Source organism: Diplotaxodon limnothrissa, linkage group LG8 (assembly GCF_057381915.1).
Source record: "Diplotaxodon limnothrissa isolate DT_005_m linkage group LG8, D_limnothrissa_male_GT1.1, whole genome shotgun sequence".
Taxonomy (NCBI): domain Eukaryota; kingdom Metazoa; phylum Chordata; class Actinopteri; order Cichliformes; family Cichlidae; genus Diplotaxodon; species Diplotaxodon limnothrissa.
In genome coordinates this window covers 16,711,300-16,726,360 of record NC_140603.1, presented here as the reverse complement: position 1 = coordinate 16,726,360, position 15,061 = coordinate 16,711,300, and the positions used below count along the sequence as shown (strand labels likewise).

The following is a 15,061-nucleotide window of genomic DNA, read 5'->3' as shown; positions in this document are numbered from 1 at the left end:
GAGAGGCAATGGAAGGTAGCACTGCAGACCTGAGCAGCTGCAAATAAAACCCAAATAAAAGAAATTCCTTAACACAGCAGTTCCTTGAATGAACCTGAGGGAGCTATCTCCCATTTGTTGTTGTGATACCTACTCTACTAAAAGATCCAGATGTTTCTACGCCTCCACGAACACATTAGTAATTTTCACCAGAACACAACAATTTATTTTATCATTTGAAAGTGAACTTGGAGGACCCTTAACAGTATGCGTAGGATTATTTGTCAGCACTGACAGCATTGCTATTTTTTCCAGCTAACACCCGAAACATTTGTTTGCCCAGTCCTCATGCATGCTTCTGTGAGAGTTTACAAAACAATGTGTGCAAATTCGGATTATATTTGCATCACTTCCAAATACATTTGACATTCAGTATTTACTCAGCTCCTGGCTGGAATTTATCATAGATCTGTGGTAGACCTATAGTTTTGATTAAAACCTTTGGTCGGCATCTGTTATAGAATATGGCTTTTTAAAAAATTGTTATTAGCCATGTCATTAGATTAGTTGCAATGAAAGAGAACATACAGTTCTCCGACCTTTCACTACACAACATAAAGTAGTATATTAAATACACATTTGTACTACTAGAAAAACTCAGTGTGATTTGGACAAGGGAGCTGTGAGAAAAAAGGTATTCTTACAATTTAACATCTCCCACCCCATCCAGGAGACTCTGACAGCACTGAGCAGCTCCTTCAGTGGCAGGCTGCGGCACCCACGATGTGGGACGGAGGTCTTTCCTTCCTACTGCTGTCAGACTCCACAACAAGGACTTCTCAGCTGACCAAACACACACATCCACATATGTGCAATAGCAATAACACTAAGTCCGATTCCCTTTTTCTGACAACATTGTATTTTATTCTGTTGTATTGTGTACATGATCTTATTCTTATTATCCTATCCTATTCCAGTGATTGTTTCTTAATTTTTGCTACTGTAACTTTGCACGGTCAACTTTCTGTTGTAACAAAATTAATTTCCCACGGGTGGGACTAATAAAGGTTATCTTATCTTATCTTATCAGGGTAAAGGTTGTGTTGGAGTCACTGGCTGTCAGAGGGTGAAAAGTGGGGTATGCTCTTGATAGGTCACCAGTCACTCACAGTCTAAATGTACTCACTAGTTAAAAACACTTAATTGTATATTGTTTTTCATATCCTTTAAGACAACCAGTTATGGCATTGCTCAGCTGTTCTGGTATGTATTCAAAGATCCTGAAAATCTGTTTTTGAATCAAAAGAACGACGTGGTGAATATATATGAAATAAACAAAAAACACCATAAATCACTGTATCATGAATTGCTACCAGGAAGGTGTAATATGTTAGCATGCTATACTAAACGAACATGGTGAACTTTGGTGCCAAAGAGGCCAACAAATTCACAAAACCGCAAGCAATTCTTCACTCTATTGTTGGTATTGTTGTTGAATCATTATGCCAGCCCAACTATGTCTTTTGTCTTTCTGTCTATATCTCCTGGGTGATGTACCTTTGCTTTTTTTCCAAGATGATTTGCAAAACCTCCACTAACGCCACATCATTAATTTGATGGATGCTTGGCCGCATTTATATGCAGCAGTTCCAAAACGTTTGATGCATTTGTCCAGGCAGCACATAGCACTAGAACGTCACTGCAAATACTTCTCTGACCTCTATCTCGCTGATCTTTCATCTTTTCTCTCAACTGCTCGGCTCAGCAATGTTGCTAGATATATATCCTCAATACAAGCGTGTGTCCAACAGCTCAGCTGCATCTGAATTTGTGTGGGAAAAGTTTGACTTTTCCTGGTGTGATGGTGTTAAATCTAACGTGTATGCTTGGGCTTTTTGTTCAGTGCTGTGCTTTGTTTTTGGTTTTCCTGCCACTGTTGCAGTCCTCTGGGAGGTGTTTAAAATATGCAGGAGAAGTACATCGTTATCACCTAATGACTTTTTCGTACTTAACCTCTCCACCATGGATGCTATCTTCTTGGTTTTCATTCCACCTGGAATAATGAATCATTTTATTTGGATGTATTGGGACTTTGAAGCAGTTTGGAACAGTGTTTATGCCTTAAATTCATCTGGAAGACCGCTCCTGATGGCTTGTACCTGTCTCGACTGTTACCTGGCTGTGGTTCATCCAGTCGTTTACCATAAGAGGAAAGGTCTGGCTCCCAGGGTTGTGATGGCTGGCATTGTTTGGACTCTCACGATCGCATCTGGGATTGCATACTTTCTTGTCTACAAGTTGTACTACAGCATGTTTCCAGTTGTGGTATTTTTAATTGCCTTTGTAATAATTGTTATCTGTGATAGTTTCATCATCCATACACTGAAAAAGTCTGGCCCTGGCAGAAACAACATCCACCCCCAGAAGCAAAGAGCCATTCAAACCGTCATCTTCAGCCTAGTCATGGTAGTCATCTCTTACCTTCCTCCAATACTTCTCTTTTTAATCGGGGGACCTCTGATGCCCAGTGACAAGATGTTCATATGTACTATTGGTATTCCTATTACAGTTACCTCCACTTTGGGATCTGTTGTTATGCCCCTACTCTACCTTTATAATGCTGGAAAATTGGATTTTTTAAAAGTTGGATGCTGCAAGTTGTAATTTAAGCATCAGTATTTATTTCCACCCAAACAGTCAAAACTACTAGCTGTATTTCTGTGTATCTGTCGCCTGTTGTCGAATGTTTATAAGATTCTCTAACTTCATATTTACAGGTCTTCCCTTTTATATAATTCTGTATGTGTGTTACACGTTGGATCTAATATTTTATTTGGGCCAATAGGAAAAAAAGTTGGAATAACAAAACCATGGGAAAACAAACCTATACATTTAATAATGTACAGTTAAGACTTGTGTTTGGGACCTGTGTGCTTTATCAGATGTTAATAATAAAATGAGAATGGCTGTATTATGTATTTAAGCTGTGTTCCTCCACAGTAGAGAATAGGTGGGCAATAATGACTCTAATTAAGCAATTCAGGAGGTTTTTCTCCCATTAGACCAACAAGATAGAATAACAAGGCATGTTCTTCTGTTATTATGCAGAGGGAAGGTGTTTTGAAATTAAATTTTGCTGATTTTTTATTTGCAAACAGCAGTTTTTAAATCAAGTGTGTCTGTCTATGCTGCTGTGTTTTAATAGTCTTAAAGTTTAATAACTTTAAGACTATTAAAAACTTAATAGTTTTAAAGTCACTTATTATTAAATAGCTGAAAAAGTAAGAACATGTGCAAGAAGGGTGTAGCTGTTGCAGTAAACAGTGTGTTAAGGCAGGAATGATTTCCTGTGTCGTTCAGTGGTGCTTTTCGGTACTCTCAGTCTCTCACTGAACGAGCTCCTGTGACTGACCAGCATGTCATGGAGTGGGTGGGAGGTGTTATCCAACATTGTCTTTATTTTGGACAACATCCGCCTCTCCGACACCACCTTGAGGGAGTCCAGCTCCATCCCCACAACATTACTGGCCTTACGGATTCGTTTATCGAGTCTGTTGGCATCTGCGACCCTCAGCCTGCTCCCCCAGCATGCAACAGCATAGAGGATCGCACTGGCCACAACAGACTCATAGAAAATCCCGAGCACTTTCTGTCAAATGTTGAAGGACCTCAGTCGCCTCAAAAAATAGAGACGACTCTGGCCCTTCCTGTAAAGTGCTGTGGTGTTTTTAGCCCAGTCCAGTTTATTGTCAATGTGTACTCCAAGGTATTTATAGTCCTCCACAATGTCAACACTGACCCCCTGGATTGAAACAGGGGTCAAGTGTTTCCTGGTCTTCCTGAAGTCTACGATCAGTGCCTTGGTCTTTGCCACGTTGAGCTGCAGATGATTCTGCTCACACCACGTGACAAAGGAGTCGACCACAGCCCGGTACTCTGTCTCATCATCCCTGCTGATGCATCCAACCACCACAGAGTCATCAGAAAACATCTGAAGATGGCAGGTCTCTGTGCAGTGGCTGAAGTCTGTGGTGTAGAGGGTGAAGAGGAAGGAGGAGAGGACAGTCCCCTGTGGTGCCCCTGTGTTGCTGATCACCTTGTCAGACACACACTGTGGGAGATGTACATATTGTGGTCTTCCTGTCAGGTAATCAACAAGCCAGGACACCAGAGAAGCATCCACCTGCATCGCTGCTAACTTATCACCCAGGAGGGTCGGCCTGATGGTGTTGAAAGCACTGGAAAAGTCAAAAAACATGACCCTCACAGTGCTCGCCGGCTGGTCCAGATGGGTGTAGACACGAATGAGCAGATAGATGATGGCGTCCTCCGAGACGAGGCTGATAAGCAAATTGAAGGGGATCCAGATGTGGTCTTACTATGGGTCGCAGCTGGTCCAGGATGAGCCTTTCTAGGGTCTTCATGATGTGGGAGGTGAGTGCCACGGGCCTGTAATCCTGGGGGCCACTGGGACGTGGCGTCTTTGGTACAGGGACGAGGCATGATGTCTTCCACATCACCGGGACCCTCTGCAGACTCAGACTCAGCATAAACAGTTTATGAAAGACTCCTCACAGGTCTTGAGGACAAGGGGACTCACTCCGTCTGGTCCAGCAGACTTGCCTGAGTGAAGTCTCCTCATTTGCATCTCAACCTGGCATTGAGTGAAGGTGATGGGTGGGGGAGGGGTGTCAGGAATCTCACAGGAGGCAACAGGGCCATGTGAAGAGAGAGGCTGGCACAGTGGTGTGGCTCTGGATTCCAGGCTGACTACAGGTGAGGTTGTGGGGGTAGGAGCAGACACTGTGGTGTCGAATCTATTGAAAAACAGATTCAACTCGTTGGCTCTATTCTCACCTCCCTCTGCTCCCCTGCCGTTGGTTGGCCTGAATCCAGTGATGGTCTTCATGCCCCTCCACACCTCTCTCATGCTGTTCTGCTGGAGTTTCCACTCCAGCTTCCTCCTGTAATTGTCCTTAGCCTCTCTGATCTTGTCCTTTAGTAACACCTGGACCTTCCTCACCTCCTCTTTATTGCCCTCTCTGAAAGCCCTCTTCTTGTTGTTGAGGAGGGCTTTGATGTCCTTAGTCATGCACGGCTTGTTATTTGGGTAACAATGAACAGTCTGAGCTGGAACAATGGAGTCGGTGCAGAAAGTTATGTAGTCTGTGATACACTCAGTAAGCCCATTGATGTTATATTATATGTATATATATGTTATATGTTATATAATAATATAATAATAATCTATCCACATATGAAGTGTGAATTTCGGCTCACTTCTTAATATATTACCTACAGGAAAAACATCTCAGCTCTTGCTCCAGCACTGATCCGCTGGGCACATTGTGTCTCTCTCTGTGGTCTTTAAAGCTCATGACCTCAGTGGTCACACTTTTTTTTAATATGATTTGCAAAATTTCCACTGTCAGGAAATCAGGACACATGTTTAGACAGCAGTTTAAAGATGAGTTTGAAACGTCCAGGCAGCCCATTACAGTAAGACCTCAGCACAAACACCTTCATAAAACCTCAAAACAAGGTACAGTTCTCATTTGTTTGCGTTTTTGTTTAATAATGATTATTTTTATGTACATTTTCCGTTGTTTGCCGACCAAAGATGCCGAGTCTCAGCATCTTTTGCACATTTGTTTGATTATATAAAGACTTCACATCACATTTTTGTTTTTTATAATCCAAGTTGCTTGCTTACAGCCTTTTTATGCTCTTGAGACTATGCTGGGAGACACAGCAAACCTTCTGCAGGGAGGGGTTGGACTACCTGAGCAACCTCTGTAGGGTCCATGTATCTCCTCACACTACCAGTAGTGACACCGACACTAACACTCAGCTAGTTATCTGAAGTCAATAGAACGAGAAGTTTAACTTTAAGCTTATACTCTGATTTAAAAGTTTTCCTTTATTGTATTTATTTATTTGAACTATAGTAAATAATTGTTGTACTGTATATTTCAGGTCTTTTAGCCACTGTTCAATAATGCTGCTTGGACTTCATCTTCGATACAAGCCTCCCTCCAACAGCTCTGCCCTGGCTGGAGTTGAAAGGTCTAACTTATCCTGTGATGGCACTGAACCGGCCTTTTATGCTTGGGATGTTGTCTCAGCACTGTGCTTTGTTTTTGGTTTTCCTTCCACTGTTGCCATCCTCTGGGAGATGTTTAAAATACACAGGAGAAAAAATCCATTCTCACCAAATGAGTTGTTCATACTTAACCTCTCGATCATGGATGTTATCTTCTTTGTCTTCCTTCCACCTGGAATACTAAATAACTTCATTTGGCTGGGGTGGGACTTCATGTCAGTTTGGTGCGGTGTTTATGCCTTGAATATGTGTGGGAGACCGCTCCTGATGGCTTGTACCTGTCTCGACTGTTACCTGGCTGTGGTTCATCCAGTTGCTTATCACAAGAGGAAAGGTCTGGCTCCCAGGGTTGTGATGGCTGGCATTGTTTGGACTCTCACACTCGCCTCTGGGATTGCATACTCGCTTTCTTCAAATTTATTTAACAGCATGCTTCCTGTTGTGACATATCTAATTGCTGTTATCATAATTGTTATCTGTGATGGTTTTATTTTCTATACATTAATAAAGTCTGACTTTGGCAGAAACAGCATCAATCCCCAGAAAAAAAGGGCCATTCAAACTATCATCTTCAGCCTGACCATGGTCATCATCTCTTACCTCCCTCCAGTAGTTCTTATTTCAGTTGAGGGGTACCTGATCACCAAGCTGTCGATTCGTCAATGTATCTTAAACTATCTAGTTACCCTTTCATCCTCTTGGGGATCTGCTGTCATGCCTCTGCTTTACCTGTATAATATTGGGAAATTCGATTTTTTAAGGCTTGGACGGTGCAAGTTCTAATTGAAGCCACTTTTAATCGTTTTTGCACATTTCTCTTGTCAAATCAGTCCTGTAGAAGAAAACAAAAATTTTTCAAACAGTCAAAACTAAAAACAGCTCAGTTTACAGATAAGCCCTATTCAGACTGGTTTTTTTTTGTCATGTGCACATTTAGATCATAGAAAGTGCCCAAGCCACCTCTATTGGGTGGGTTTCTGTTATTCTGTGAGTCTATATGTACTTTTTTCTCTTCTATGTGGTTAAAAAATGAAATAAAACAACAATGGAAACCAAATGAAGAAAGCTTTCATCTTCTTATACAACCCATTTTTGGAAAAGTTGATGTACTGTGTAAAATGTAAATAAGAACGATTTGCAAATCTTATGAAGCCACACTTAATTCACATTAGAACACAGAAACCAGATCAACTGTTTAAACTGAGAAAATGAAGTATTTTTAGGACAGGAGGCCATTTTTAGCATCAACTCATGTAACACAGGGCACATGAAAGATTTGCTTTTAAACCTTTTGATTAATTGAAAGCACTAAAAGCAAGACAGACACTCTTCGTGTGAGCACAGAAGAGTTTTCCACTTTGTGTCAATCCATTTTAAACGAGCTTTGTCTCAGAGACGACAGCTGGGTTTCTGGATCGTGTTCACATGTGGCTTTTGCTTTGCATGACAGAGCTTTAACCTCCACTTGCTGATAACACAGTGAACCGTATTCACAGCCAGTGATTTCTGGAAGTGTTGCTGAGCCCATGCTGTGATTTCAATGACAGAATCAAGCCTGTTTTTAATGCAGCTGCCAGGGTCAAAGATCTAATATAGAGTTTTGGCTTTGTCCTTTGCGCACAGAGATTTCTCCAGATTCTCAGATTCTTTTGATGATATTACCTCATGTGACTAATAAGAAATTAAAGTTTCACACTTTTACATCCAGTAACATTATTCCAAATTTGTTCCACAATGTGTAGAGATAGTTTTAAGTAGACTAGCAAACCACTACTCATCTTTGCTTTAAGAAGCTCTGCCTCGCTGAGATGCTCTTTTTTAAACCCAGTCATGTTACCAACCTGTTACCAGTTAACCAAATAATTTCAAAAATGTTTCTCCAGCTTTTTTAAAAAGATATTCTAACAATGTATTTTCTCAGTTAAAGATCTGAAATGTTTCATATGTTCCATTGTGGATACAATTGAGTTTAATGAGATTTGTAAATGATCGCATTCTGATCTTAAACAACATTTTACATAGTGACATTTTGGGAACCTGAACTTTTAATTGAATGTTGTTTCCATTAATACACTGCACATATACTCTATTCATTGTTAATTAGAATAATAATAATAATAATAATAATAATAATAACCCAAGACTTTAGAACAAAGTCGTAGGTGGTAAAACGGCAGAGAATCTGGTGACATAAAACCTTTATTAGCTTTTAGATACAGATACTATCAGAGAAAAACAAACTCTAGAATCTCAGACTGAGATTTTAATCTGATAAATTGAATGAAAAAGTCCAATAAAGAGGTATGAAAAAAGGTCCTGCTCCCATTTACAAGCCCATAGACTGGAAAACTTTGGGAAATCAAGAACTTATTTTCCATGATTGATTTACATGGGCTTCATCGGGTGAATGATCACGTTACAAATGTAAATGTTGAAGGCAGGCAGGTCATCTTTCATGACACTCATCTTCACACAGGCGTGCAGGTATAAGCAAACATCGTTTTCATAACTCAGTGCAGAAGTCGTAGGAAACAATAACATGTTAAGTAATGTGAAAATTGTATATATTTGCATTATTCAAATATACGAGCGAAACCAAAGGTGCATTTCTCCAGTTCACAACAAAGTAAGGCAAGGCAAGGCAAGGCAAGTTTATTTGTATAGCACAATTCAACAACAAGGTGATTCAAAGTGCTTTACAGAGACATTAGAAACAAGAACAAATAAAAAGCATGATTTAAAATTGAATAAAACAAGCAAATAAACTAACTAACTAGTTAACAAACAAACAAACAAACAACAGTATATAAAATCAAAACAGATAAAATCAGAACAGTAGATAAAATCAGTAGTTAAATGTAAGTTTTGAAATTTAAGCTTAAAGTGTGGATTTGGTGCTTTATTCAAATGCAGCTGAGAACAGGTGAGTCTTCAACCTGGATTTAAATAAACTGAGTGTTTCAGCTGATCTGAGGCTTTCTGGGAGTTTGTTCCAGATATAAGGAGCATAAAAGCTGAATGCAGCTTCTCCGTGTCTGGTTCTGACTCTGGGAACTGATAAAAGACCGGATCCAGATGACCTGAGGGATCTGGATGGTTCATACTGGGTCAGGAGGTCATTGATGTATTTTGGTCCTAAACCATTCAGAGCTTTATAGGCCAGCATCAGAACTTTAAAGTCTATCCTCTGACGGACAGGCAGCCAGTGTAAGGACCTCAGAGCTGGACTGATGTGGTCCACTTTTTTGGTCTTAGTGAGGACTCGAGCAGCAGAGTTCTGAATGAGCTGTAGTTGTCTGACTGATTTTTTAGGTAGACCTGTAAAGATGCTGTTACAGTAATCAAGCCTACTAAAGATGAATGCATGGACTAGTTTTTCCAGGTCCTGTTGAGACATCAGATCTTTTATCCTTGATATATTCTTGAGGTGATAGTAAGCTGACTTTGTTATTGTCTTAATGTGTTTCTCTAAGTTTAGGTCTGCATCCATCACTACACCCAAATTTCTCGCCTGGTTTGTGGTTTTTAGATGTATAGATTGAAGTTCTCTGGTGACCTGTAATCGTTTTTCTTTGGCGCCAAAGACTATTACCTCAGTTTTGTTTTTGTTTAGCTGGAGAAAATTGTGGCACAACCAGTCATTGATTTCCTCAATGCATTTACCAAGAGCCTGTACAGGGCCTCGGTCTCCTGGTGACATTGTGATATATATTTGTGTGTCATCTGCATAGCTGTGATAGTTTATTTTGTTGTTGTTTATAATCTGTGCCAGTGGGAGCATGTAGATGTTAAACAGAAGGGGTCCCAAGATGGAACCTTGGGGAACTCCACATGTGATACTTGTCTGCTCAGATGTGAAGTTACCTATTGATACAAAGTATTTCCTGTTTTCTAAGTATGTTTTGAACCAGTTTAGTACAGTTCCTGAAAGACCTGTCCAGTTCTCCAGTCGTTTGAGTAATATGTTGTGGTCAACTGTATCAAATGCTGCACTGAGATCCAGTAAAACTAGGACTGACATTTTTCCACTGTCTGTATTCAGACATATGTCATTAAACACTTTGGTCAGAGCGGTTTCAGTGCTGTGGTTCTGTCTAAAACCTGACTGGAAGGCATCGTAGCAATTATTCTGTTTTAAGAAGTAACTGAGCTGTTGAGAAACTGCTTTTTCAATGATCTTACTTAAAAACGGGAGATTTGAGATCGGCCTGTAGTTGTTCATTTGTGTCTTGTCAAGATTGTCCTTTTTCAGTATAGGTTTGATTACAGCAGTTTTTAGTGATTCTGGAAACACACCTGATAATAAAGAAAAGTTGACGATCTGTAACAGGTCTGACTCTAAAGTCTTTGAGACCTTTTTGAAAAAACTTGTTGGCAGGACATCTAAACAGCAAGAGGAGGAGTTCAGTTGACCTAAGATGTCCTCCAGGTCTTTGCTGTTAATAGGTTGAAACTGTTTCATGGTGTTTAAACAGTTTTTTGGTGGACACAGTACATATCCTGGATCTGCTGTTGATGTACCAATTGCTTGTCTAATCTTTTGGATTTTGTCTGTGAAGAATTTGGCAAAGTCATTGCAGGCCATGGTCGAATGAAGTTCAGCTGCCACTGACACAGGGGGGTTTGTTAGCCTGTCAACTGTAGAAAATAAGACCCGAGCATTATGGCTGTTTTTAGTGATGATGTCAGAGAAGTAGGACCTCCTTGCATTCCTCAGTTGTAAATTATAATTGTGAAGTTTCTCTTTATAAATGTCATAATGAACCTGGAGGTTTGTTTTTCTCCATCTGCGCTCAGCTTTCCTACACTCTCTTTTTTCATTTTTCACCAGTGTGGAGTTTCTCCATGGAGACTTTTTCCTTCCAGAGATAACCTTCACCTTAATGGGAGCAATAGTGTCCATTACATTTAACATGTTAGCATTGAAGCTATTGACGAGCTCATTGACTGACCCTCTGGGCAGGTCAGGTGTTAATGGGAAGACCTGGTTAAAAATTGCACTACTGTGTTCAGTTATACACCGTTTTGTGATCACTGTTGTTGATATATTTGTGTGGGCTGAGATTTTACTTTCAAAGAAAACACAGTAATGATCAGACAGGCCCACATCAGACACAGTAATGTTTGAAATGCTCAGGCCTTTGGAGATCAGTAGGTCAAGAGTGTGTCCTCTATTATGTGTGGCCTCTGTTACATGCTGAGTCAGCCCAAAGTTGCCCAGAGTGTTACTCAGGTCTTTAGTCCCTTTGTCCTGAGGGTTGTCCACATGAATGTTAAAATCCCCAGCAATAATTACACAGTCGAAATCAACACAGATCACAGACAGCAGTTCACTGAGGTCATTAAAAAAGTCTGTGCAGTATTTGGGAGGCCTGTAAACATTAAGAAACACAACTTTGGATGGGGCCTTCAGCTGTAAAGCCACATATTCAAAAGACTGAAAACTTCCAGGAGATAGCTGCTTACATTAAATAAGACAGCAACCCCTCCTCCTCTCCTGCTCGCCCTGACCTCACTGATAAGTACATCCATATGTTTATATATAATCATACATAGATATTTATTTTAAAAAATGGAATATAGTTGTAACAATGTGAAAAGTAATAATTTAAAATTAACAAGAGGCATCAAAAGCTATATGTGATATATGTGTTTTACATCTGTGAGCAGTGGAGAGGAGTAACTTTTCTCGTTCTTTGAAACAGTCTGGATGATACATGCATTGAGTGCACTAAGATGGAACAACTCAAGTTATTTTTAATGTCTGTGCAATCAACTGCAAATGCATAAAATTATATTTCATATTATATATTATCTGCTGAATTACTATTCTGCTTCATTCTTCTGCCATTTTTGCAGCAACTTCTATTTTTAATCCATTATTTTCTGCTTTAATAATTTTAAAATGATTAAAAATAAAATCTGTTCTGCTTTTATCGTGCCAGACCTGTACTACACCTTTATATATGCAAATCCTTCCTAGCAGCAAATATTATTCAACCTCCCCAGATTGCCCAAATACAGCAAAGGCATGATTGCACTTCCTGCTGTCGGGATGTACAAGACAGGTATTGTTAAGACGCACTCGTATTCGTTGTCATCTCTGACAATGAGATGCCCAAAGACGTACAGCAGCACTGGGGGGAAATATGAGGTGATGGTCATGACCATGCTGTTGGTGATGATCTGGAGAGCCTTCTTCTTCCTGGGGTGGAGGTGTCCCCCGCTGCGATAGGACTTCTTCAGGGTCCAGAGGATGGAAGCATCACAGATTACAATTATGGGGAGCGCAATGAGGTACACAAACGTGGCCCATGCACTGTGGTTTAGCTCTTGATCAACTATGGACATGGACCCTTGAACCATCGTAGCAGTCCACGCAGCAGCAGCCATAAGGACCCGGGGAGTCAGACTCTTCTTTGTGCTGTAGGCGATGGGATGGAACACAGCCATGTAGCAGTCCAGACAGATGCATGCAGCCAGGTTTAGAGCATAGAGAAAACTGATGAAGCTCTGGAAAGACATGATGTGCCAGAGGAGGAAGTTAGTCAGGCCAAGTGGGACAAAAAATAGGAAGACCAGGTCCATGACTGTGAGGTTGATCATGAAAACATCATTAGGGGTGATCGAGGTTCCAGCTCTGTGTCTCTGAAACAGCTCCCAGAGAACAGCAGCACATGCAGGAAATCCAACCAGAGAGAAGAGAGCGCTGAAAAACACCCAGACTATAATACCTGGTGTTACGTCTGCACAGTGTCCCCACTTGCTCTCCAAAGGCTCGCTGGAGTTGAAGGTTAGATTCTGAGAGAGCATTTTGAAGCAGTAAGAGGTTCTCACTGATCGTCTGCGCCTGAAATGAAACAGAAATGAATGAGATTCTCCCGAGGAAACAAAAATCTGAAGACGCTTGCTTTTCCAGTTTCAAAGTCATCTTACCTTCACGATGCGTTCTTATTATTGGGAATGATTTTGTGTAGATGCACATAATTTGTTTCTCCTATGAAAATGCTTATTTGAATATGCAAGTGACAGTGAGGATCATTTTTCAAGCTTGGCATGGACTGATTTATTATTTTTTTAAGTGACTAATCATCTGATCTTAGATCCTGCAGATTTAACAGTTATTAGAGGAACGAGTTTTCTATTTATTAACCAGCAACAAGAGTAAATGCTCTGGTTACCTTTAAAAAAAAAAGAAGCTTTCTTTCACATGGTATAGTTAAAGGTCAGAAGTCAGGGGTGTGACCTTCCTAGGAGACTACTTTAAATAACTATTCTTCATTATTCGTCCATGGATACAGTGACTTTTGCCGTTGTGTGCCAGTGTCACAGCTCATGTCGGTCAAACTTAATCAACTTTTCTCGAGTGATCAAAGTTAGAAAAGATGTAGCAGATTAAAACATAATTCTGTGAACGAGTCAAAGCTGATGCACAATAAAAGCATTAAAAGCATTTTCACAAAGAACAAATGTACAACATAAGCAGGCAATCTAACAAGAAATAATATATTATTTTTAAAAAGCAGTGAGGTTTTTATATGTTTACATCTCTCTTTAAAAGACTGTACTTTCTCCATGTTTAATGATTCCTGTTGGTAGAAGACCTGCAGAAAGTGGTTGGACCATGAAGCCGTTTAACTTTCTACCTCAATGATACATTTTAGGTAGAGCTTCCTGATTATACTTATAAGGTTAAATTATTTTTATGTATTTAACAACGAGAATAAAACTACTGCCATTAAACCCTTTTACCTTTGAGCCAAAACAATGCTTCTAGGGTTTATATATTACTTGACCGTCTTCCCAGTTTCTTTGTGCTGAGAAATGATTAACTTCTTGGATTATGTTCACAGGTAATATAGTACTGTATTAATATAACACTACAGAGTAGAAGCAAAGTTACAAGAGGGTAAATTATAGACTGAATTATAACAACAACTAAAGGTTATTGATCTTCAAACTTCTTGAGCAAACAAAACTATGAATGTCAAGTCCAAAAAAATATAGTAAGATCTGGGATTAGGACACACCTGATCCAAACTCTCGGTGTGTGAAAAAAGGAAAATTTTAAGCCTAATCTTAAAAGTAGAGAAGGTGTCTGTCTCCTGAATCCAAAATAGGAGCTGGAGAATAAACTAGAGAAAACGGGTGATCCGATCTATTACTATGGAGCAGAAAGATTGGGAACAAAACAGCTGAGAAGGAAGGTTAGGGTTAGGATAAGGAAACACTGATGCTACTCGAGTCCAGAAGACACGAGAAATTGAACATACTATGAAGAAAAGATGGTAGCTGAGAAAACAATGGAAGAAATCTTAAGTGGAGAAGAGCGCAGCCATTGTCCTCCTCTATGCAGATCTTAAGGGTTCCCTAGTCAGAGTCAGAGGACTTGCGACTAGGGAACCCTCAGAACATAATGCAAGAGGAAGGAGAAGGCAAGAAGCTCCATCTACAGTGCCCACTCGGGTTTGCCTTTTCACAAAAGAAAAGAGCAGTGAGGTACCTTCTGACATACCACCGATAACATCTGATGGATGATAGTCCCCCGTGGTGCAGCAAGGTTAAGAGGGCTGTAAGCTTCAGCTCCAACAAAGAATCGATCCCTCTCCAGGTCAAAGGTCAAACCCTACTTAGCACACTGTGATGCACGAGAACCAAAAACTAGCTTACAGTCAGTATCACCAGTGTGCCAAATGAGCTTTCACCAATTTCCGAGATTGCTCTAAGAATCTAGGAAAAGTTAGTATCAAGAAACTTTTAAATAAATCAAATAAAAATGGAAGAATTACATATGTATAGACCAGACAGTCAGGGTAGACTTTAGTGTGTAACAGCCTTGTTTTTTCTTTGCCACAACATATGCAAAGTTTCCTGAAGGCCATAAAGTGTGAACAAAATGCTTCCATTTCCTCAACATAACCAGGAAAAAGGAAAGTCACTAAAGAAACATTTAATATAAATGTTTTTGCATTTTGCCAG

General features: G+C 40.0%; 3 protein-coding genes across 3 annotated transcripts; 2 read left to right on the top strand and 1 right to left on the bottom strand.

Annotated features, from left to right (window-relative positions):
• The first annotated feature begins 1,746 nt into the window (after positions 1-1,746).
• LOC146626657 (proteinase-activated receptor 3-like) lies at positions 1,747-2,643 on the top strand. Its single transcript, XM_085361822.1, has one exon. The coding sequence runs from the start codon at positions 1,747-1,749 to the stop codon at positions 2,641-2,643; it is 897 nt and encodes a 298-aa protein (XP_085217948.1).
• A 3,334-nt stretch (positions 2,644-5,977) lies between these two features.
• LOC146626656 (P2Y purinoceptor 1-like) lies at positions 5,978-6,865 on the top strand. Its single transcript, XM_085361821.1, has one exon. It carries the CDS (start codon positions 5,978-5,980, stop codon positions 6,863-6,865), a length of 888 nt encoding a protein of 295 aa, XP_085217947.1.
• A 5,196-nt stretch (positions 6,866-12,061) lies between these two features.
• Positions 12,062-12,895, bottom strand: LOC146626655 (P2Y purinoceptor 3-like). The gene has a single exon (XM_085361820.1). The coding sequence runs from the start codon at positions 12,893-12,895 to the stop codon at positions 12,062-12,064; it is 834 nt and encodes a 277-aa protein (XP_085217946.1).
• Between the last annotated feature and the right edge of the window lie 2,166 nt (positions 12,896-15,061).

What these genes read in the sequence shown, in the direction of transcription:
- LOC146626657 (XM_085361822.1), top strand. Translation starts at nt 1,747, where the DNA reads ATGTTGCTAGATATATATCCTCAATACAAGCGTGTGTCCAACAGCTCA.
- LOC146626656 (XM_085361821.1), top strand. Translation starts at nt 5,978, where the DNA reads ATGCTGCTTGGACTTCATCTTCGATACAAGCCTCCCTCCAACAGCTCT.
- LOC146626655 (XM_085361820.1), bottom strand. Translation starts at nt 12,895, where the DNA reads ATGCTCTCTCAGAATCTAACCTTCAACTCCAGCGAGCCTTTGGAGAGC.